The sequence below is a fragment of the Xenopus tropicalis genome, chromosome 4 (genome assembly GCF_000004195.4).
Source record: "Xenopus tropicalis strain Nigerian chromosome 4, UCB_Xtro_10.0, whole genome shotgun sequence".
Taxonomy (NCBI): Eukaryota; Metazoa; Chordata; class Amphibia; order Anura; family Pipidae; genus Xenopus; species Xenopus tropicalis.
In genome coordinates, this window is record NC_030680.2 from 18,731,172 (window position 1) to 18,756,308 (window position 25,137).

General features: G+C 44.7%; 1 protein-coding gene across 1 annotated transcript; it reads right to left on the minus strand.

Moving 5' to 3' along the window:
• Positions 1-811: 811 nt before the first annotated feature.
• eif3m (eukaryotic translation initiation factor 3 subunit M) lies at positions 812-23,459 on the minus strand. Its single transcript, NM_001004794.1, is given in 11 exon segments — positions 812-1,131; positions 9,186-9,246; positions 9,464-9,607; positions 14,204-14,285; positions 15,464-15,563; positions 16,219-16,302; positions 17,584-17,678; positions 17,932-18,055; positions 18,672-18,810; positions 20,098-20,230; positions 23,385-23,459. Coding segments are annotated over 11 exon segments (1,125 nt in total). The 5' UTR covers positions 23,427-23,459; the 3' UTR covers positions 812-1,010.
• Between the last annotated feature and the right edge of the window lie 1,678 nt (positions 23,460-25,137).

Below are 25,137 nucleotides of genomic sequence, written 5' to 3' on the forward strand. Positions count from 1 at the left end.
GGCACACACAGGCCAAGTATGGTACAAACCAGCCAAGAATGGCACACACAGTGAAAGTATGGCATGCAGACAGGCAGAGTATGGCACACACAGGCAGGGTAGGGAAGGCAGAGTATGGAACACACAAAGGCAGGGTAGGGCAGGCAGAGTATGGCACACACAGGCAGGGTAGGGCAGGCAGAGTATGGCAGGTTTTTGCTGTACTACAACCATTAATATGGGTATGGTCATGTGATAACATGGGTGTGGTTTCAAGTGGGTGCGGTTTCAAAAAGGGGAGTGGTCAAAACTGGCTTCCATTATCGGCCCTCCACCACGTAGGTCGGAAAAATTCCGGCCCTCGGTACAACAGAAGTTGGACAGCACTGGTCTATGGCATCTTACAGCAGCCCCTCTGGCATTTGCCTGAACCCACAGATTGCCAGAATGGGCCTCTGAATACCTGACAAGAAAATACCATATCCAGAGTAACAAGCTGCCCTTGCCTGAAGGGATAATTCAGACTATATTTATGGAATCAATTTTTTTTTGGGGCCATATAAGGTCCATGTATAACCAACTTTACCCTGCAAGAAATACCCTTAACCATAATGTAACAACAGACCCAATACCTGCACAACAGGCAGCTTTTCTGGTAAGCTCTGAAGCATTTGATTGGTTACTAGACTGAAGCAAACAGTGTGCTAGTCATTATATTACTTTTTTATTTTGGTGGAAACTCCATGCAAAAAGTTCCAGCTTGCAAAGACAAACCTTTCAGCAAATGCATGATTTAAAATCCTTAAGAATAAAACACACACAGAAACCCAACTTAGATGTTTTTTTCCGTTTTATTATTAGATGGCATAGAAACAATTTCCTTCCAATGTAAAGTTGAACTGCTAACGGGCTTGTTGCCTTCCTGACATAACTGGATCCAGAGGAGGTCAAATTTTATAAAGCGTCCCAAAAACTGCTGTTTTGCACTGGATAAAAAAAGCTAATAATCATCATCATCATAATCATCATAATCAAGCGTCGGAAATACTGTAGAGACTGTTCTTCACTTTGTTTAAGTTCTGCTTCCAAGTGTTGAGCGTATCATATAATTGCTGCCACTGCTGCTTCCCGAAGGTCCTGTGTGTGCTGTGACTACACAAACAAACAAAAAAAATATCTATTAAAATATTGCCCCTTTAATATAGGACAAGGTTAGGGCTAAGGTGCCCTGTGAGGTCCAAAACACATGAATGAAATTGGGTTTGCAGTAAGCAGTTCACAAATGAGCAGCCGGCTGTAGAGGTAACAGCTGGTTTGAATATAACCAATCAGCCGTATCCGTGTCAATTCTAACAATCTGTGGTCAATGAGTCGGCAGACATAAACATCAAGTGCCATATTTAATATTGTGTGTTGCTTTTCAGTGACTAAAGGGGCAAGTGGCAGGAAACTGAAGGAAGGGATCTCATATTAAATATATATTAAAATTACAATTATATTGAAATATCCCACACCCCAAACACGTTCTTTTCCCCATATTTGGCTCAAACTGGCCCGATCTATTCATTTGGGCCCCTGAGCCAATGATCGGATCAGCGTACAGCCCTAGGAGACATGTCCGGAGTAAATCACATCTCAGCGCCATTGTGGTCCTTATTCAAAAAGCTGGTCATACTCTGAAAGGTCTGCATGATTGGCAAAGTTGTCCAAACAAACGGATCTTTATTCTGATATACCCAACCAGACAAACAACATCTGCTGGATTTTTGTCCAGATGTTGGTTGGCTAGGCCTGTGACCAAAAAACCCTTATACTGGCCCCATGTTTAGCCAGTGCATGATCTAGCCAAGATGGTGGCAGCCCATTGTTCTGTTTTCCCGCCGAAAGGGTTTTAAACAAAGAAGCTCCCATAAGTCCCCTCCAGAGGAGCTGGGCAAGTCCCTCCTAGGTTAAACCCCTCCCCTAATGATGCTGCAGGGGACCCTGCCAATTGGAGCTGCTAGGGTTGGGTTAAGCAGAAGCAGGGTCAGCCTCCTAACCAATCAATCCTAGGGGGTGTGGAAAAGAGGGGAGGTACCAGCAGCAGGGTAGAAAACCCAGAGGTTGTGGGTGGAGAAGGAGCTTTTGGTTCATCTGGGTGTAACCTCGCTACGGCAGGACACCCTCCCCTGCGGTTCCTTGGGATCCATCCTAGCTCAGGCAGGAAGATTCCCTCCAACTGGATTACCCTAACCCCTGTGGAAGGACTGTTTGCCCCTGGAACCAAGGTAGTGTGTTTCTGTGGAACTACCCAAAAAGGAACTTTGTTTATTCCCATTGGAACTGCCTGGGGAGGCTACCCAGGTAATTGTGACTGTCTGGGTGGGACACCTTTGTGTATTGGGGGTTGGGCTGGGAGACTCGGCCTTTGTTCCCTGGAGACTGTGCAGAGGGGGTTTGCCCTGAAGACTCCCTGTAGGAGGATTGATGTAATTGGGACTTGTGGACCTTCCATGCGTATTGCCCTTTCCCTGTTTATCTACGTTTGGTTGTAATAAACCCCTGGGAAACAACCCCTGTGGCACGTGTGGTATTTCCCTGATTGTGCTAGCGGCTCATACGTCATACGTTGTGTGACATTTCTGGTGGCAGTGGTGCGGATATGGATGCTAGCACATCAGGGAACTACTTGGACCTTACAGCTCATGAGCTCTCTGAGCTCCGGCTACCCACGCTGCAACGGCTCTGTCACCGGTGGGGTATTGACCCAGAGGGGAAGCGGAGACACGAGCTGATGGAGCTACTCACTCCCCATGCTCAGCCTACCCAAGAAGGCGACACCCAGGGGGACCCGGAGACTCCTGAGGGGGGAGAAGAGATGTCTAACTTGCATCAAGATGCAGCGGAGGGAGGTGAGGACAGCACTCTCACTATGTTCCATAAACACTTAGCTGCTATTGGCCCAGGCCTGTCCCCAGCAGAACGGCTAGAGGTATGGCGCCTAACTTTGCAGACCAATCAGCCTGGGCCCTTGAGCTCTGGGCCTGCTGTGGGGTCACCCAATGCTCAGCGGCGAGTGGTGAAATTGACTCATGCTGCTTTCCCCACATTTGATGAATCTAAGCAGAGCATAGACGGTTTCCTTCGCTCCTTTGAAGGTTTGTGTGAGGACCACCGAGTCCCTCAGGAGGAGTGGGTGCTTATACTGGCGGGTAAGCTCACAGGCAAAGCTAATGAAGTTTATCAGGAAATCCCTTATCCTCAGAGGGCGAATTATGGGGAAGTACGGCGGATACTTTTAGCCAGCTATTCCATTACGCCTGATTCCTACCGGAGAACATTCCGTAGCCTGGTTAAAATCCCTCAAGATACCTACCAGAACTTTGGTGGGAAACTACAAAGGGCATTTCGCCACTGGATACGCGGCAACAAGACCCACACTCTGGAAGACTTATGCCAGCTTATCCTTAAGGAACAATTCCTTGAACGATGCCCCACTGAGGTACGGGAGTGGGTAAGTGACCGCAAGCCAGGCACCCTAGATGAGGCCACCCAGCTAGCGGATGAGTATATTGAAAACCGCTCCCAGGCCCGCCCCCTTACCCTTGCTTCAGGTACTATGGTCAACACCCGTGGTCTGGACCGCCCCCAGCCTCCGCGGTTAAACCATTTACCTAATCGCACCCTCTCAGCACCTACTCGCGCAGCCACACCCCGGACCTGTTTCCGTTGTGGATCTCTGGCCCATTTATCTCCAGCCTGCCCTTTAAATCTACGTCCTGCCCCGCCAGGGCCCACAGGGAGGCTCTCTGCACCTCGGCAGGTCGCTGCTGTCTCTTCACCAGGACCCAATATTCGTCAGCAAGTTATCCAGACAGTACGGCAGCTTACCACAGACCCAGCGGTTGCCCCTCCCAGGCCAAGAGAGGATGTAATAGAGGAATATGTTGTCTTGGGGATGGGCTGGGACAACAGTGGACAGCCCAGAAAACATGTACTTCCTGTCAGGATCAATGGTAGGCAGGTGGAGGGGTTCTTAGACTCAGGATCATTTATTACCCTAGTGGAGCCCCATATTGTCTCTGCAGATGCAGTGATTCCTGGCAAAACTGCCCGTATTGTTCTGGCTGGGGGGCACAAACAAGATATTCCCCTAGCCCAGGTCACCTTGGATCTAGGACATGGGCCGTTTACTCATCGAGTTGGCATACTGCGACAACTGCCTGCTGAGATCCTCCTGGGCAATGATGTGGGCCATATTGAATGCAGCCTCTCCCGAGATACTAATGAAGTCAACGCTGTCTCCATGGATGCGCCACAAATGGTAAGAGAACCTGCAGCTGACTGTGACAGTCCCCCTACCCCTGACTTGCTCCACCCCACTACCTTTAGGGAAGCTCAGCACACTGACCCTACCTTAGAATGTATACGAATTAAGGCAGGGAAACCCCCAAATGAGCGAGGGGAACAGATTGTTTGGGAGCAGGGGCTACTCTATAGGATTGTGAAGGGGAACCCCAACCAGCCATGGAAGAGTTCCCGACAACTTATAGTACCCCTGAGTTACCGGGCTCAGCTTCTTCACATGGCCCATGAGATCCCTTTAGCTGGACACCAGGGGGTTACCCGTACTCGACACCGATTGACCCAAAATTTTTACTGGCCTGGCATCTCACAGGAGGTGACGCGGTACTGCCGCACATGTGACAGCTGTCAGAGGACTGGCAGGGCCAATGATAAGCCCAAGTTTCCCCTCTGCCCCTTGCCCATCATCAGTGAGCCCTTCCAACGGGTGGCAGTTGATCTTATTGGGCCCCTTAGCCGGCCAAGCCATTCTGGAAAACAGTATATCCTCACTGTAATGGATTATGCCACCCGGTACCCAGAAGCTGTAGCATTGCGTAAAATTGATGCCCCCACAGTGGCTGATGCCCTTATCCAGATTTTCAGCCGGGTGGGCTTTCCTAGTGAAATATTGTCAGACCAGGGACCCCAGTTCACATCCCAACTACTGCAATGCCTGTGGCAGCGTTGTGGGGTCCGGGCGATCCACTCATCCCCATACCACCCCCAAACAAATGGTCTTTGTGAGAGATTTAATGGGACACTAAAGACCATGTTACGGACATTTGTGGAATCTGGCGAGAAGGACTGGGAGCGTTATTTGCCCCATTTGCTATTTGCCTATCGAGAAGTTCCCCAAGAGTCCACAGGATTCTCTCCCTTTGAACTGTTGTATGGTCGAAGGGTCCGAGGCCCCTTAGATTTACTATGTGAATATTGGGAAGGGGCCCCACAATCACAAGAAGTCCCCATAATCCCCTATGTATTAAAGTTTCGCCAGCGTCTGGAACAAATGACCAGCCTGGCACATGATCACCTCTCCGCAGCTCAGCAAAGGCAGAAAGTGTGGTATGACCGCAAGGCCAGGGAACGCAGGTTTATGGAAGGAGACAAGGTGCTTCTCCTAGTACCCACACGTCATGACAAGCTCCAGGCTGCATGGGAAGGACCCTATGTGGTCACTCATAAGCTTCATGATACAACCTATGTGGTAACTCCCCCTGAGGACCCATCTCACTATAAGACTGTCCACATAAATATGATGAAGCCTTATCACATCAGAGAGGACATTGTTAGTGCCATATGCAGTGCACCAGTTGAAGGTACTGATGATCCTCCACTCCCCAACCTTATTGAGGAGGCCACTCCAGCCAGGGGAATAGACGCAGTTACCATAAGTGACCACCTTCACCTATCTCAACAAGACCAACTTCGTAAAATTTTACATTCCTATTCTCCCATGTTTTCGGCGAACCCAGGGCGCACCCACTGGGCTGAACATAAAGTTGATACAGGAACTCAGTTACCTATACGTAGCCCTGCTTACCGAGTGGCCGAAGCAGTTCGGCCAGAGATGAAAAGTCAGATAGATGAGATGTTGGCCTTTGGGGTTATTACTCCCTCCCATAGCCCATGGGCTTCACCTGTGGTGCTGGTGCCCAAGAAAGATGGTAGTACCCGATTCTGTGTGGACTATAGACGACTTAATGATGTGACCACCACTGATGCTTACCCAATGCCCAGGGTAGATGAGCTCTTAGACCGGCTGGGAAATGCAAAATATTTGACTACCCTTGATCTCAGTCGCGGTTACTGGCAGATTCCCCTTGCCCCTAGTGCCCAGGAAAAGTCAGCCTTCCTCACCCCCTTTGGTTTATATCAATTTACGGTAATGCCCTTTGGTATGAGAAACGCGCCCGCAACTTTCCAACGCCTGGTGAACAGGCTGCTGGAGGGAATGCAGGACTTTGCTCAGGCCTATCTGGATGACATAGCTGTCTTTAGCCAGACTTGGGAGGAGCATCTCCAGCACCTCCAGCGAGTTTTTGCTCAAATTCAGGATGCTGGGCTTACCCTTAAGCCAGAAAAGTGCCACTTAGCCATGGCCGAGGTACAATACTTGGGACATAGAGTTGGGGGTGGACAGCTTCGCCCTGATCCTGCTAAAGTTGAGGCAATTTGTCAGTGGCCTATACCCAAAACTCAAAAACAGGTATTAGCCTTCTTAGGAACTTCAGGTTATTATCGGAAATTTATCCCTAACTATAGTACTGTTGCCAAACCCTTGACAGATCTGACAAGTCGCCAACGTTCTCGAACCATTGTGTGGACCCCAGAATGTGAGTCAGCCATGAACGCTCTAAAGCAAGCTCTGGCTAGTTCCCCTGTGCTGGCGGCCCCAGATTTCTCCCGGCGCTTCATTTTGCAGACTGATGCTTCCAATTTTGGCCTTGGAGCAGTACTTTCCCAAGTTAATACCTATGGTGAGGAGCACCCCGTTGCCTACCTGAGCAGGAAACTGTTACCCCGAGAGGCTGCCTATGCCACCATTGAAAAGGAGTGCCTAGCAATTGTATGGGCTTTACAGAAACTGCAGCCCTATCTGTATGGCAGAGAATTCACTGTTGTGACAGATCACAACCCCCTCAGTTGGTTACAGAGGGTCTCAGGAGACAATGGGAAACTTCTAAGATGGAGCCTCCTGCTTCAACAGTATAACTTCACCATTCAACACCGAAAGGGAAAAGAGCATCACAATGCAGATGGACTCTCACGCCAGGAGGACTAACCGACCAGCAGTGGTTCCTGAGGCCCTCCCTAATAAAGGGGAGCCCCAGGGAAACCACCTGCGCCAGGGGGGAGAAGTGTGACCAAAAAACCCTTATACTGGCCCCATGTTTAGCCAGTGCATGATCTAGCCAAGATGGTGGCAGCCCATTGTTCTGTTTTCCCGCCGAAAGGGTTTTAAACAAAGAAGCTCCCATAAGTCCCCTCCAGAGGAGCTGGGCAAGTCCCTCCTAGGTTAAACCCCTCCCCTAATGATGCTGCAGGGGACCCTGCCAATTGGAGCTGCTAGGGTTGGGTTAAGCAGAAGCAGGGTCAGCCTCCTAACCAATCAATCCTAGGGGGTGTGGAAAAGAGGGGAGGTACCAGCAGCAGGGTAGAAAACCCAGAGGTTGTGGGTGGAGAAGGAGCTTTTGGTTCATCTGGGTGTAACCTCGCTACGGCAGGACACCCTCCCCTGCGGTTCCTTGGGATCCATCCTAGCTCAGGCAGGAAGATTCCCTCCAACTGGATTACCCTAACCCCTGTGGAAGGACTGTTTGCCCCTGGAACCAAGGTAGTGTGTTTCTGTGGAACTACCCAAAAAGGAACTTTGTTTATTCCCATTGGAACTGCCTGGGGAGGCTACCCAGGTAATTGTGACTGTCTGGGTGGGACACCTTTGTGTATTGGGGGTTGGGCTGGGAGACTCGGCCTTTGTTCCCTGGAGACTGTGCAGAGGGGGTTTGCCCTGAAGACTCCCTGTAGGAGGATTGATGTAATTGGGACTTGTGGACCTTCCATGCGTATTGCCCTTTCCCTGTTTATCTACGTTTGGTTGTAATAAACCCCTGGGAAACAACCCCTGTGGCACGTGTGGTATTTCCCTGATTGTGCTAGCGGCTCATACGTCATACGTTGTGTGACAAGGCCTATCAGAGAGCCCCATACACAAGCAGACAAGCTGCTGCATTGGCGGTAAGGACCCAAATCAAAAGCTTAAATCTACCAATGTACAGCCACCTTATCCTACTCAACAGATATCAAGTCAGATGTTTGACCAGATATTGCTTGGCCAGGCCATCAAAGGACACATACATTGGCCAACAAGCTTCTATCTTGTACTGCAGGAGCCAAGTTGGCAGCTTTTATTACCCCATGTATGGCCAGCTTTACATTTTGTTTTCCTGCAGAAGTCATTTGACAGCATTGGCCCCCCACACTTCAAAAAGAGGCAGCTTGCTTGCTTGAGAGAGTGTTTAATCCCTTTGGAGCCATAGCAGCGCTGTTCCCTATTGTTATTTTTTAGCCATTGATACAAAGACTAAAGGTCTCTGGGGCCAAACGATCGGATTACATTTGCGGCCATGGGCAGTCGGTTTGGGGACCGCATCAATGAGCCGATGCGGTCCCCGATACGACTGGATTTTCTAACCTGGCCGATCGATATCTGGCCAATTTCAGGCCAGGCCGCTCGTTTCTGCCCATACACGGGCCGATTAGCTGCCGAATCGGTCCAAGGGACCCATATCAGCAGCTTCTATTGGCCCGTGTATGGGGGCCTTAAGGCCCACGGCACGTCATTCACAATGCCCTGTGTTTCTATCGGATTCCACTTATTTGAACAGGAAGCATAAAATGCTGTTTCTGACCACCTTACAGCAGTCACTTTTTCTTTATAAACAAACAGTAGGGAAATACAATATCACATTATTCCATTCAAATGTAAACACATGGTCATCAAAATGCATCTACAGATATGGCAAGTGAGGGACACAGAATAACCAGAGAGTCCCTGAGAGAGAGAGAATCCCTCATTGGTTAAATCACTCCATGGCGGTTATTGCAAGCACACAGCTAATTAGCATTCAAGCCATTACTGCGCCCATTAAGTGAAATGTGCTGGAAAATAGGACACTTTCATTAAATAAGCTAATCACATTCAGGCCTGGGCTTTAATAAAATTATGATAAACAGCCAGCATTTAAATACAGGCACAGGACAGGAACAGTCCTCACTTCCTAACATATTAAACAGAGGGATTACGTGAAATAATTAAAACCCGGCAAATTGTTTTTGCAAAAAGTGCTGAGGGAAAATGAAAAGTGCTTTTTTTTTACCTGACGACAACCCTCTTCTGCGTCTGGTCGATCTTGCAGTACACCATCTTTGTTTTGACAGCTAGAAATATAAAAAAGGAAATAGGTCTATGAAGGTTTTCATTCTTTCAGGTTATGATTTTAAAAGGAAATGGGTTATAGTAGTGGTTTATGCGCCCAGGGGCCATATATGCCACGTTCCTATGCCAACACAATAGGCCACTGCAAATTTCTATATACGTATCTATATATGGCCTGCATCAATGAAGTGGGGGGGGGGATACAAGAGAATGACTTACCATCAATAATGAATGCTTCCACCTCGTCGGCGCCGATCTGCAGCTCCTGCTGGATAGTATCGAATGAGATTTCCTTGTTGTCCACGGCCATTCCCATAAAGGTAAGGAGCCTCATCTTCTCCATGTTTTGCTCATGAGAGAGACCTGCAATATGTTTAACCCTCTGTTTAGTTAAAATGGTCATTAACAATTGCATTTGCTTTGTTGTTTCTGCTTTAAGAACACACAAGTAAAGTTGGCCATTCACATGAAGATCAGCTTGTTTAATAAGCAGATCTTTGCCCGGTTTGGCCACCTACATGCAAGGCAAAATTGTGCCAGCCAATGATTGGAATGCAGACCTGTGAGAGAACTGCATCCTCATCCAACTGAATTTCAAACCTGGCCAATTGATATCCGGGCGATTTTTAGAAAAATTGCTGGGGAAGCTGTTGGGAATGGCTCATACATAGGCAGAGAAGCTGCCAACTTGCTCTACAGATGCAGCTTAAATCTGTCCCATTTTAAAGCTGGCCATACATGGAAAGATCTGCACGTTTGGTGAAGTCGCCAGCAAGCAAATCTTTTGTATTATAAGCAACAATGTACTATAAGTGTAAGATATTAGAGGTCATCATGTCGTTCCACGGCTTGTATAGAAGCCAGGGTCGGACTGGGCTGGTGAGACTCTGAGGAAAGAACCCAGTGGGCCTAGGCCCAGACCCCAACCCCACCAGCTGCCCCCCCCCTCTTGATTGCGGCAAAGTATAAGGAAAGCACATGGGGATGGGGGACAGGGCCCCCGAGGGCCTCACACTCCCCAGTCTGACCCTGATTCAGTCTGTATTATTGTGATTCTAAATGGTTACGAAACTCCAGGTGATTTACAAAGGAGAAATTATAAAATGATCTGTTAATTGGGGGCTCACAATTAAAGGTCCCTATCACATATACACAGTAGGGTCAGTTTCATCAGGAGCCAATTAAACTGCCTATATCTTGGAGTCTGTGCGTATGTATGACTGTGTATGTTTATGTATCTAATCTATTTACGTTACAGAAACATGAAGATAACTTTTAGGAATGGCAGAGTTATTCATTAATGCAGCATATCTGACATCGTACAGTAATTCTATTATAAGTAAATTACAACATAAATGCAATAACCCCCTGCCTATTTCAATCAACGCCTCCAAGGTTTGCATGAAGCAACGTGTTAATTAGCGGTAATTCTAATTAGCGTTCATTAACCGGCAGAACTTCACTTTTTGAAACAGCGGCCATAACTCAAGCCAATGAGGTGCATCAATGAGGTCTGGTCACATGGCTTCAAAAGTAAATGACCAAAATCAATTAGCGCCCATTAAGCTTAATTAATAAAAAGGAAGCTAATTAACTTCCTGTCGGGGGGGGGGGGGAGTTTGTGTGCTATTTGTGCAGGTGTTTCCGATGGCAATAGTGTTCTAGTGATAAAAAAGAAGGGTGGGGAACAAAAAGATATATTTAGGCTGCAGTTATTGTTCATTGTCGGCCAGCATTCATTTATGCTTATTTGTAATTTCTCAAGGTGCAAACTTTTGCTGGAAATTTGAGAAGAAAAAACAAACTATACAAATCCTGAGCAGATCCTGCAGAGGACTTGTGTTTGACCTGTAATGCACCATAAAAGGCTAGACTTCCAATTTAACAAGTTTTTGCTCACAAAGCCATCAGAACCCTTATTGCAAAATTAACGGAATGCATCATTTAACATGTCTGCCATTGGCTGTGACCCCCCCCCCAACCCACGGCTGAAGGGGGTAAAGAAAAAAAAAAAGCAATATGGAAAATGTAATTTTAATGCATGCAATGGCTGATGGACCTCTGCTCCTTTGAAACAGTCAATTACACATGAATGGGGGAGTTTCAGAGTGTTAATGACTACTCCCTTTCCCTCCGTGTGTAAATAAAGGAGCTGCTGACATTAACATTCCATCACACAGATCCCAAGCTAGGAAACAAATGAGTGGGAAAGCGTGGAGGATAGCGGCAACCTGCAGCTCGGCCCCCTATCTCCACTCTCTGGCTATGGATACTGTGTGTAATCTCCAGCATTGCTCCAGTGAGGAAGCCATGTTGTACATCTGTATGGACAGAGACCCAAGCCACCATAATTCCTTGCTATTGGCAACCGAGACTCCCACAATGCCTTGCAAACGTTATAGTCCTGTGATTAACTGCATTGTGTTGTGGAAACTGGACTGTTGACTATTTTGAATTAAAGGGGTGGTTCACCTTCAGGTTAACGTTTAGTATGTTATAGATTGGTCTATTCTTAGCAAATTTTGAATTGATTTAATTTTTTTTCAATAGTTTTTGAATTATTTGCCTTCCACGTTTGCCCTGTGAGTCTACAATTTTATTGTTACTTTTTATTGAGGCCCTCCTCTATACATATTCCAGTCTCCCTTTCAAGCAACTGCCTGGTTGCTAGACTAAACTGGACCCTAGCAACCAGATAGCTGCTGAAATTCCAAACTGGAGAGCTGCTAAATAAAGAGCCAAATAATCCAAAATCTGCAAATAAAAATAAAAAATGAAGAGACATTTGCAAATTGTTTCAGAACAGAATTCTAATGGTGAACAACCCCATTAAAGTGTATTGGAAGGCTGCTTGGAATTATCGTTTATCAAATTGCAAATAAACTGTAAAAAACTGTAAAAAAGATTGAGATTCCCAGGGTGCCTTGCAAAAGGAGCTTTAAGCTGGCCATACACGCACCGATAATATCGTACGAAAACTCGTTTCGTACAATATTCGGTGCGTGTATCGCAAGTCGGTGAGTCGACCGGTATCGCAGGAGGCTGCTGATATAGGTTGACTCGCCGATCGGCCAGGTCAAAAGATTTTGATCGGGCGCCATAGAAGGCGCCTGAGCAAAATCTGCCGGCAGGGCTGAATTGGCAGAAGGAGGTAGAAATCCTATTGTTTCTACCTCCTTATCTGCCGTTTCAGCCCTGAAGGCTAGTGGCGGGTCTGACGATCTTTCGTGCGACATCGCAGATCGCCACGTGTGTGGCCACCTTTAGAGTGGGCGAATGGGTGGCACAGAATCTTTATCTGTTCATAAATCAAAGAAAATGCAGTTTGCAAAGTTCAATGTAAGAAGTATCGTTGGTACATTTGTTACCAGCAACTATAAAAACAGAAACATTTAGTCCCAAGTTCCTAAAATGGAATCCAACAGCATGTGAGGAAAGCCTATACATGATCCTTCTCTCTCCTAGGCTGAGCCTGCATACAGATATATACATCTAACCCAGGCAAATATACAGTAGAACCCCCATTTTACGTTTTTCAGGGGACCATGAAAAAAAGATGTAAAATCAGGGAAAATGTAAAATCAGGGAAATGTGTTAAGGACACATAAATGTCAATGATTTAAAGGAAATAAGTACAGGAATAAATTTTTATTTGCAACACAGTTCCTTTACTGAGTTATTTCACAGGTTTTAGCAGAAGTACTGAAACAGCTTTTTACAGTACTGTAAAACATTTTGCATTTAATGCATGTGTTTGCTAAAAGTTTGAATATCACTATAAATTAATAAGATGCGGAAAGAATACTGTACAGCACTGAAACAAAAATCTGTACTCTTTTAAAAATCTGCACCTTGTACAGCTGTTCCCCATACTTGTGCAACTGTCGCGGTATTTTGTACGCTCCCGGATAGGTACGCATGCGCAGTATGAAATATGAGGCGATAGAGGTGACACTTACCTTCCTAAGATGGCACCTGTGATCGCAAGACATGGGGGAAACTTTAATTCCTAAAGTAAGCTGTATTTTTACCTTAAAACTAAGCGATTTGCTAGGGAGAGGCATGATAAAAACAGTGTAAAATGCGGGAAATTCATATGTAAAGTCCGGGAATAGAGCCCATAGGAATGCATTAAAATTGGTGGGACCACAAAAAAACGGTGTAAAAAGCGGGAAAACTTAAAATCCGGGGATGTAAATTGGGGGTTCTACTGTATACACATACAGCAAACCCTAAGTGCAATGCAACACTGGGCTGTTTTGAGAATACAGAGTGCTGTCTTTAAAGGAACAGTATACACCAAAAACCTTTGCTAAAAATTAGGACATTGAATAGGACTTCTGCCTATTGTTATAATTTTCTTATTTAAAAGTTGGAGTGTGTTCGGTGAACTCACCCCCCTGTTCCTTTATTAACAGGGATATTAGTTCAGAGCACCCTAGCTACCTTTAAAAAAAACAAACCTCTCCCTTCTCTAAGCAGAAACTGCACATAACCTCCTCTGATGAAGCACCCAATGGTGTGAAACGCGTAAGGAGGGCGGAGTATGGGTACCATGAAGCACTGGCAAGTACCTCTTTGTTGTTTAGTAAGCAGAAGCCTTTTAGCAGCTCATTATTAGGGACTTCTCAGTGCACTGGTAATTAGTTCTGTAGGACAGGAAGTGCTAAAGTAAAACTAGCTTCATTTCTTGTTTAGTGACAGACATAACAGAAAACCATAGATGTTTCTTAATTAAAACAACTGGCAAAAAGTTTAATTAAATGTCTAATTACTGAGCTTGCGTTGAAAAGGGGTGTGTACTGTGCCTTTTAAGTAAAAATTACACCACAGTGGCCCCTGTAGACACTGAAATTATCTGACAGGTGATCATACCATCGGATGCTAGAAACAGCCCTGTGTGCCTTGTTATAAAATCAAAGGGGGGGATTTTAGGAAGAAATAAGGCATTCTGCTTACCCAGTGAGTCAATGAAATCTTTGTTGTTCTGGTAGAACTTGACGTAGGAGGACAGCTTGGCGCTGACAAATATGGTCAAAAGCTTATTAAAAAAAACAAAAATAAAGAAAATTATATCAAATGGCAAAATGAACAGATTGCTGTTAAACAGTGACCTCCTTTGCTTTCAACATATCCATGCGATCAATATATTTGATACTATAATACAGGGGAATGCTTGGGACCCAGGGGTTTTCAAGGGTCTTTCCACAATTTGGATCTCCATATTTTAAGTCTACTAAAAATCATTAACCATTAAATAAACCCAATAGGGCTGTTCTGCCCCAATAAGGGGTAATTATATCTTAGTTGGGATCAAGTACAGGTACTGTTTTATTATTACAGAGAAAAGGGAATCATTTAACCATTAAATAAACCCAATAGGGCTGTTCTGCCCCAATAAGGGGTAATTATATCTTAGTTGGGATCAAGTACAGGTACTGTTTTATAATTACAGAGAAAAGGGAATTATTTAACCATTAAATAAACCCAATAGGGCTGGTTCTGCCCCCAATAAGGGGTAATTATATCTTAGCTTTGGGTCCTACGGGAGAAAAGCGCTTTACAAATGTTTGTTGTTGTTGTTGATGAAGTACAGGTATTACAGAGAAAAGGGAATCATTTAACCATTAAATAAACCCAATAGGGCTGTTCTGCCCCCAATAAGGGGTAATTATATCTTAGTTGGGATCAAGTACAGGTACTGTTTTATTATTACAGAGAAAAAGGAAATCATTTTTAAAATTTAGAATTATTTGCTTATTATGGAGTCAACGGGAGATGGGGAGGATTTGGAACTTTCTGGATAATGGGTTTCCAGATAACAGATCCTATACCTGTAATATATTTTTACTTAGGAGTAAGCCATCTGATACACATAAGAAAACTGCCGTATAAACCACATAGAAATACAAGTAGTAGGCAGTCTCATGTTTATTTGGTGCACAAAACAATCCGAAATCCTCTGTTCAAGCGCCCAATGATGCAAAATGAGTTAGGAGCGCTGAGGGACCTCTGTCCTTTTGGTATGGTTAATGTTTTGTTACTTCTGGATACATTTATGATTGTTTTGTGCCCCAAACATCCCATGTGTGATACTGCCTACCATTTGTATTACACATAGCCTGCCATAGACATATATTCTAAGGCACTATGGTAAATTGCTTATTAACATAGAATTATACAAACTACAGATAGTTTGGGGAAAGAATTGCTACTTACATCATGAATCAGTTCTCCTTCCAGGAATTTGACAGGCTTTAAAGCAAGAAGGTGATCAAGCAAAAAGGCTTTGGGATCTTTCAGGGCCCTTACGATGCACCTAAAGCAGAGATGAACTCATCAGGTACTGTATTTGGAATCTGATTTGCCTTTAAATAGGCCAAATTATGCACTCTAAATTTCTCTTCCATCCTAACGTTCCCTGCAGAGCTCTTGTATGGCTCCTTTAATGCTACAGCTAGATGGGCTGGTTCTGCAGAGACAAACGCGGGGGAATAATGCCATAGAGCACAGTAGGCACCATTTCTCCACTACTGCTTCTACGTGAAACAGATGTGAATGCAGGACATTGCAGCCAAATGATCCGCATCTTTCAGCAATGATGCTGTGGGGGCTCGACTACCCTGCCTGCCCTTGTTTATTCTTTAAAAATCCAGGTGTCTATATACACACTTCAGGCATATGCTTACTACAGGTATGTAGAGAATTTTTCATAATTCTCAGCCAGTGTCGTAACCACTTTATAAGATGCCAACAGGGGGCATAGCCTACTGCCGACAGAGACAAGCCCTAATGTCATCAGGCAAGGCCATTTATAAATATGTGAATATGGAACTATGCTTGTACATTGTACGCAGTGATGCCACAGAACCAGGAATTCTCTTGTGCTAAGCACCTATGCCAGTGAGACTGCTCCTTTCAGATAAATCATGTATCTACCCTACAGTGATAAAAGGAAAGGTTAGAGCCATTACTTGTGAGCGTCCAGCCGAGCCTGGGAGGCGTTATCATCCGTGTAACTGCCGAGCAGCTCCACCATCACCTTCGCTGCTTCGTCACTGTTAAGAAAGAAAAATGACATCAGATTTCAACAAATTAGAAGCACATTAAATATGTAACAGGTGATCTGCCCTGACACAGCCAATCCGTTAGAGCATGGCATTTTGTAGGGTAATGTTCCCATTATAACCGTTCCTATCTATTTCAGAGGGACCCACAGCAAACAGTCCTGGTTAGGGAAATGATTCCGCTGGAACAGTACCAAATAGATGAACCTGTTCATGTCAATGTGAAATATTATTTTTGAATAATAACTATCAAAATATGTATTTATGCCCAGGAAATACCTCCTTAAATCATTTCCATTTGCAGCTAGAGATAATGCCTAGGAACAGAAACAGCTTACTAAAAGCACCCAGTGGTTTGAAGGAAATGTTGATTTAGAGGGGGATTTCTGATATGTATCTGCTACACTAGGCAGGATGCTTGGGCAGAGCCAGTGTTAATCACACACTGATTTACCCGGCAGACATATTGTTGGAGCAGAACGGATGCTGTTTGCCAGTTTTTCCCAGTGAACAGAGAATGGAATCTACTGAGGACCAAGAATGAACAAAGTGCATAAGGTCAACTGTCACTAAGTTTTATTAATGACCATTTATGCTGGCCATACAGTGAGATTTGATTTGAGTCAAATCAGGCTGAAAAAAGAACCAATGGATATAGTGGGCCTATGCAAAATGATACATGGTACAGTATCAAATCTTTCACCCTGGCATTTGAAGCTCTGTGGGTGAGGGACAGGGCCACCATCACGGGGGTACTGCAGACTTAAAAGGGAAATTCATGGGCTATGAAGTAGACAGGGCATGAGGGAGAGTGGGGGTTTGGTTTAATGGGCATGAGTGTGGTTATGTACATGCACTCATTTTTTTCGTATTGGGACCGCATTCTACTTATTGGCAAAACCCTTGAACCAGGAGCCCCAGTGACCAATGGGTTAATATTTGGGGCCCCCATGGGAGGGGGGTAGAGAGCACAAGAAAATGTGATAGTAAATGCCCCAGTGCTATAAAGGCTATTGCAATTCAAAGTGAACGGGGGTCAATATCAAGCATTCTGCCCATGGAGCTACAAAATGCTTGAAACAAGCCTACGTGCCATTACACAAAATGACCCCTAATTGAACGCTATAGGGCACTGGTCCTGGTGTTCTAACCGCACAGCAATACTAAATGGAATCTGTGTCCTACATTTTTTTCCAGAAACACACATAATGGAGCCTCTCTGCTCCCTACAAGCAATTAAAGGCCAATATCACAGAGAGGGCAACAACGTACCTTTTCTTGCAGTCGACAAGAGCTTCATAAAGAAGCCTGAGCACAATGTGTTTCTTCTCTGTGCTGAGGTTCCAGTCAGAAATCCATTTGCGAACCTTACGTGAAACAAATGACACAGAGTGAGACTCAGAAAGGAGGTGAATACAGTATTATTCCCACTGTGTAAGTATCTTCCAGGTGTAAGTTTGCTACTATTGTCTAAGCAGAACTGCACCTCGGTGAGCTTTTTGCCTTTTACAATATGGAGGTGATGTCCTTCTCCCATAAACCTTCTCTCTAGATAACAACCCAAACACATACAACTAACTAAAGGACACTGCTGGCAGTGAATTCCAGAAGAAAGCCTACCTGGTCGAGATCTGTGGGAATGTAGATGATGGCTCCGCAGGTGGCTGCGACTTTTATAAGACCACAGTATACAGTGTATCGAGCTGGGATACTTTTGTCCATGCCATGGAAGAGATTACTCAGCCTGAAAGCAAACCAAGAATCTGTCACAATGATGCTAAAAACATATAAACAGTACAAATAGGGAGGACAGACACTGTTTTAAATTGCAGTTATAGAGCCCCAAACAACACAGTATGAATAAATACCATTTTATATGCTGAAATCCAGCTCTCTACATCATTTGAAATCCCGGCAGGGGAGGAGGGACTAAAACATTTATGTTACAAATTGTTACAACTTCGCCACAGCTTACAGACAGCATGAAGGAACTACGTAAACCACAATGCATTGCACTGTGATGTTCCTTTCCTTATTGACATCACATGCAGGGAATTCTGGGATTGGGAGGATGCAGGCTTAAGACAGTCGACTACTGCTACATTTTATTTGAGTCTCAAAGTAGGGGGGCAGGACTTAGGGAACTGTTCCAAACCATATAGTTACATTAAAAATCATGAAAAGGCTGCATGTTTTTTAATTGATGTATATTGTGTTTATTTTTTTTAAAAAAAACTTAAGCTGTGTTTGGGTGGAGTTCCCCTTTAAAAAAAATGCTAAAATGTTTACTATATGGCAAAATGGTTTTCAATTACAGTTCCTTTCATTGGATCCCCTTTAAAAACAAACACAGAACTTACAGTTGCAGCCTTAATGATGGACGTTCTCCTTCCCGGAACTTGACCAGCTTTTCGCACAGGCTTTCGATCAAAGCTTCCTGCTTATCCGTCTCCAAAATCAGGACCAGAGACACCACGCTATTCATACTACTCTCCACATCTAGGGAACAAGCATAGTTTTAGCACAATAGCATAGTAATAATGCCTTCTGATCATGAAAGCATTCATCCAATTGGCTGCACTGTACAACTCTCTGCAAGCAAAGATCCACCAAGCACTCGCAGGGAGACAGGAATGTGGCACTATAGAGGTGGCCCACCCTTTTAGTATGTTATAAAATGCCCTAGTTGTAGCAACTTTTTAATTGGTCTTTTTGTTAATAGTTTAATTATTTGCCTTCCTCTTCTACCTCTATCTAGCTTTCAAATGGGGTAGCCCAAAAACTTTTTCTGTGAGGCTACAATGTTAGTGCTATGGTTATTGTCATAATTGTCTTTATATTCAGATCTATTTATCTCCTAGCAGAGGCTTAACTACCTATACAGCAGACCCTGCGGTCGTGGGGGGACAAGATGTGGGAGTCTGCTGTGTAGTAGTCCCCCCTCCCCTACCTTTACAACAGTGGTGTGAGCCGTAGTGATGTGCGGGTCGAGTTTTCCCACACCCGGCCCTAACCCGCCCACTCCCAGCCTGAACCTTACCCGACCCAGCTAGTTCCCTATATTAACAGACCTGCGCCCGACCCGGCCAATACTGACATCACAAAAGGGGCAGAGGCGCCCCTATAAATAAGAGAGGGTGCTGGCAATGTAAGGTCGCAGGCACGGAGGGCAAGCAAAAGAGCTCGACCCAAATCCACCCGCGACCCAAAAATGTTGTGCAGGGAACGCACCCAACCCGTGGGCAAACCTGCACATCACTAGTGGCCCAGAAGGGGGGATGGAGGGACTGTCCATGCTGGGCCCCCTCAGATGATTTTTTGCGCGGGGAGCCCGGTGCAACCAAGTTACTCTACACTCTTCCAGTCTAGCATTCAAACCACTTGCTGGTTACTAAGTTAACTTAGGCTCTAGCAACCAAAGTGCGTCTGTTCCACACTGCAGAAAAAAAACTTAGAAACACCAATTGCAAATGGTCTCAGAAGATCAGGTTATATTATACTAAAGTAAAATGAATCCTTTAAATCTAAAATCAACACAAGGACCATTATGGGAATGTTTGGTACGAGTTCCAGGGATCTGGTGGTTTGTACCTGCCTAACCCCGTATAATTAATAAATAACAGCGTGCTGACATTTGGCGTATAGGATTAAACAGGCTCCAATATTGCCCTCCTACGTGCCTTGCAGGGTGATTTATTACTCTTCCTAAGAATTTCTTGCATGGGGCAGTAGAATATATTGCAATGCTGCGCACCTGCGGGGATTTGCTCATCTCTAAATACAAACCTTTATCATCATCTTTTAAACAGACGTCGCAGGCTTCGATGATCTGGGCCAAGTCAATGTGAAGCCCCCCTTCTGAATTTTCCTCGGAGATCTCCGCTCCTTTAGACTTCAGGTAAGCCCGCAGCTCGGCTGCCTACAGAGAGAGAGAGAGAGTTGTTACTGAGTGTAATACACACAGCGTGCATGCTGGTATCATATGGAGGGAGGTGTGGGTAGAGTTCTGACTGACAGTTGCAGCATGGCAGTTCCTTATCAGTACAGAGCAGGCAACAAAGAAAAGCAGGCTCATTCTATGGCTAACCCTTAGTGTATCACTGGAGCAGGCTTCAGCACACTGCTCATTATTATTATTTATACAGTGCTGACATATTTCCCAGCAACGTAAAGAGACTGTACATCATTCCTGCCCCTGTGGAGCTAACAATCTAATCACTGCCTATTACATACACACACACACACACACACACACACACACACACACACACACACAGCTCATTAGCAGACAGTCACCCCTGCCTATAGGTTACTGGAGTGTGCAAGGGCCAAAAGAGCAGATCTTTTAACATATGGCCACATTAACCCCTGGCTATAGCCATTGAGGCATTAGGCTGACCTCCCAGCTAGGTTTTGGAAGGGGGCAACATTAGAATTTGGCTATGAGGGATAAGGGGGGTTGTGCTCAGCCAGCATGAGCAGCAATATCACTGTATCGCAATACCTACCTACTCAGCGGGAAAAGGGCCATAGGTTTAGCAATCCTCATTTATAACAAAAGCATGGCTAGGCTCGTTTTGCTCTGATCTTTATCTTTTGTAAAATGGTTTACTTTCCCTTTAATAGAGATTTCCCAGCTATGATATAAGACATTAATAGCCTATTGCATGCACACATCCTGTACATATTTGTATAAACATACAGAAACAGGAGCTGCCTATTGCTAGCCCTGACAGAACTTCTCCATAGGATGACATAGCAAAAGCCCACCGATGAACACAAAAGGCACTCTTGGAGGTAAGCAACATAGATATATAACACAACATCTATATAGCAAACAGCTATATGAAACGTGTGTATGGCTAGGTAGCTGTAAAGGGTTTTTAAATGCCAGGCACATTTCAAACTCTGGGAGATGAAATATTGAAAAGCACAATACAATTTCTGCGGGAAATGCCCCCATGACAACAGCTGACATAATGCAACAATGCAATGCTTACTGGTATTTAGAGTATGGACCCCTGTATCCACTTCTGCATGAAATCAGAGTGGAAATGACATTAGCCTCATCAGGCTTTGAGTCACATTTGAAAGTACCCCTAAAATTCTTAGTACAAACCCTGATTATTATGCTTCAATCTAGCAGCCAACAGACAGCACAATATCGGCAGTTACATTGGTGGCACACAGGCCGATACTGACAACTAAAGGCGGCCAAGGCCTGATCTGCTCATTTGGTGATCTGGGCCGAATTTGACATGCAGGGACAAATGAGCCGGATCTGATAGTTGGCCCTTAACGGAACCTCAAATTGAGCAATCATAAACCCTGAGCTAATTAGAATCTCAATTTGGAAGAGACTGCACACTCTAGCAACAATCAAGCATTTATGGAGGAGCGGTTGGGCCTTAATGGATAAGTTCCTCCACCTAACGATGCTAATATTGTGGCTCTCATAAGGAAGACACCCCAGGCCCCACCGTATTTAACATGGGGTGCCTAAGAAATCAGCATAAACCTAGAGAATTTTACTTTATTTGTCCTTTAAAGGGGAACTCCACCCAATCATAACTTAAGCTTTTTGAAAACATAATTTTAAGCAACTTTGCATTATAGATCAATTAAAAAAATATGCAGCCTTTTCATGATGTTTAATGGAATAATATGGTTTGGAACAGTTCCCTAAGCCCCGCCCCCTGTTCCCCTGCTGATCTGGCTGACTACTTTAAAATAAAATGTAACAGTAGTCGGACTGCCCTCAGCCTGCATCCTCCAAATCACACAATTCCCTGCAGACGTGATGCCAATAGGGAAAGGAACATCACAGTGCAATGCATTGTGGGTTATGTAGTTCCTGCATGCTGTCTGTCAGCTGTGGAAAAGTTGTTACAATTGTAACATCAGTGTTTTAGTCCCTCCTCCCCTGCCAGGATTTCAAATGATGCTAACAGACAAGAACTGTTTTGCAGCTGGATTTCAGCATATAAAATGTATTCATACTTTTTGAAGGTACAGATTACACTGATAGGTATATTAGGGGGTTCTGTTTTTGTTTGGGGCTCACTGACAAATTCTGGTTTGGAAGCTGGAGTTCCCATTAACCAACATGTATGTAATGTGTTCTAATTTACAAGAAAACAGACTGCAGATGACTTTGTAGGAAAACAACAGAATAAGTATACATTATGAGAAGCTCATATACAGCCCCTTGACCCAGAGACACCCAAGCAAAGGCCGTCACCCAAACACTTCGGGACCCACCAGAAACCACTGGCCTGCACCCACTGTAACAATTCAAATATAGATTGTAAGCTCTGCGGGGCAGGGACCTCCATCCTCTTGTGTCCTCGACTCTTAACTTATTGCTGCTGTATTTATCTGTATTTATTGTTATACTTTGTATTTATTTATTATCTTATTAACCCCCTGTTTGTATTAATGTATTCTACTGTACAGCGCTGCGTACATAAGTAGCGCTTTATAAATAAAGATATACATACATACATGATGACGTTAAACACAGTAGATAGTGGAAATAATAGCATGGGGAGTTATCTTTATTAATAAAGAACTGGATTGCCTTATTATTAACCCAATATTTAATATTTGGCTCTTTTGAGTAGCCAGGGCCACATGGGAACTGAAGGGAGGGGACTATGGAATTATTGTTAAACCACTGTTATTACATGGGCAGGAACATATTTTTTTTTTTTTTACAAAACCCAGGAGTGGGATGAAAATCAGGATCTGTCCATGGAACAAGGGTCCCTCCCCCACATACACTGCATTACAGCTGCAGGGGATATAGTCGGCAATCGTCTGAAGCGCTACCAGCTGTTACACTACAACTCCCAGCACTCCCAGCGATACCCCATTGGAATGCCGGGAAACTATAGCTTCAATAAATCGAGCAACGGGATTAAAAGGCTGGAATATTGTATTTTATTCGTCCACCCCAGGGCCCACTCAGGAAGGCTCATAGGACTGGGCGCTGCAGGCCCCACAACAAAGCAGAGCACTGAAACAGCCGGACCTTTCCCCCACCCCGAATCACTAGACTCAAGTTGTCGCACCTGATCCTCCTCGGTAACATCGATAAACGCCGGGACGCTCATAGCAGCGGCACGCTGTCCCGATCACACGCCGCGGCTGCACCGGAAAAGAAAGAAGAGAGGAGCCGGCGAGCACTTCCGGGTCAGGTGACGCCAGCGGGTTCGAACACGTGACTGGGAATCTCCGACAGTAGAAAAGATGTCCGAGATAATAGGTTTGTCCGCCATTGTCTTGGTGGGCATTGCTAGCGGCGAAGGCCATTGCTCGGAAATATTATTAATAATAAAACTCATTATTATAAATAATGAATACTCTACGGAATCCCCATGCTTTATAAACGCAACGAGCAACCAAAAAAATCTGTCTTACCCCCTCCCAGAAGTGGTTTCAGCCATTTTGTGCCACCCTTTCCCTACAGCAGCTTTTTAGGGACTGGGTTGCTACCTGCACCTGAGGCAAATGTTCTCCTGACTGCAGTAGTCTATAGCTGGGAATGGGAGCCAATGCAAAGTCCGAAAATCATTTACCTTGGTTGTGTGGGAGAAAACCCAGCAAGTTCATTTTGTGACCAGGGCCTAGTGGGTGTAATATTTGTCTTTGACCAATTTGGAATGCAACTTGCTGCAATATCCTTTTCCAATTGAAAAGGTTAATCTATTAAAGTACAGGCTGCTCTGTCTGTTTAACTGTGGGGCCAAACTTGGAAAAAAAAATAGCACAGAGAAGTGTCTTAACATTTTGCCACCCCCTAGTAAATGACGGTTTTCTTTAAAGTTGGACCAAAATTTGATAAATAACCCCCACACATCAAAGAAAACCCTAATATGTGCCTTCAAAAAGTATGAATAAATGCCATGTCTGTATGTTGAAATTCAGCAGCTAAACGGTTCTATTTCTGGATTTGAAATCCTGGCAGGAGAGGAGGGACTAAAACATTAATGTTACAAATTATAACAACTTCTCCACAGCTTACATACAGCATGCAGGAACTACATAACCCACAATGCACTGCGATGTTCCTTTCCTTATTGACATTACGAGTGCAGGGAATTGTGGAATTGGGAGGATGCAGGCTGAGGAAAGTCGACTACTGTTACATTTTGAATCTTAAATTAATCAGCCAGAGCAGTCAGTCAAATTTTCTTAACTGGGGAAGGGGTAGGTGATGTCCCTGTTGAGAAACTAACCTCAGGTTGTGCTTTGCCAGGGGCAGCAAAAGGCCTCCTCTGGTAATTTTATTTTTAACTAGAAACATAGAAACTGTACTCTCTACAATTAAGAACCTGCACCTACCCCTATTGTCATCCAGATATTTGTCAGGCAAACTCCATATACTGGCCAGTAAGCTGCTGATTCAGCACCACAACGTCTGTGTTATAAAGATATCTATAATCTTAGCCATAAATCATGACAGAACTGCTGTATTGTGAGAGAAAGGAAGTGACCAATCCATACTCTGTTGAGCACAGAACTGTTGTAGACTGGAGGCTGCTGTCATGGAACATTACAGCCCCATAATGTACATACAAATGGTCCAGGACAGCAACTTTTTTTTTTAATTTACAACAAGCGGATAAAAGATGGCAGGCGCAAATTGTAAATGAGCCCTTTGTACTTTCACTTCTGCAATACAAGTTATGGTACAAGTAATAATTCAGGTTATTTCTTGCTTCATACTGGGGTAGAGAATATGATTATTATTGTATAGGTTTCATGCTGAGAAGGGGAATTTGGCCAGTGCCAGGAAGGCAGCAGATGCTACGATTACTTATT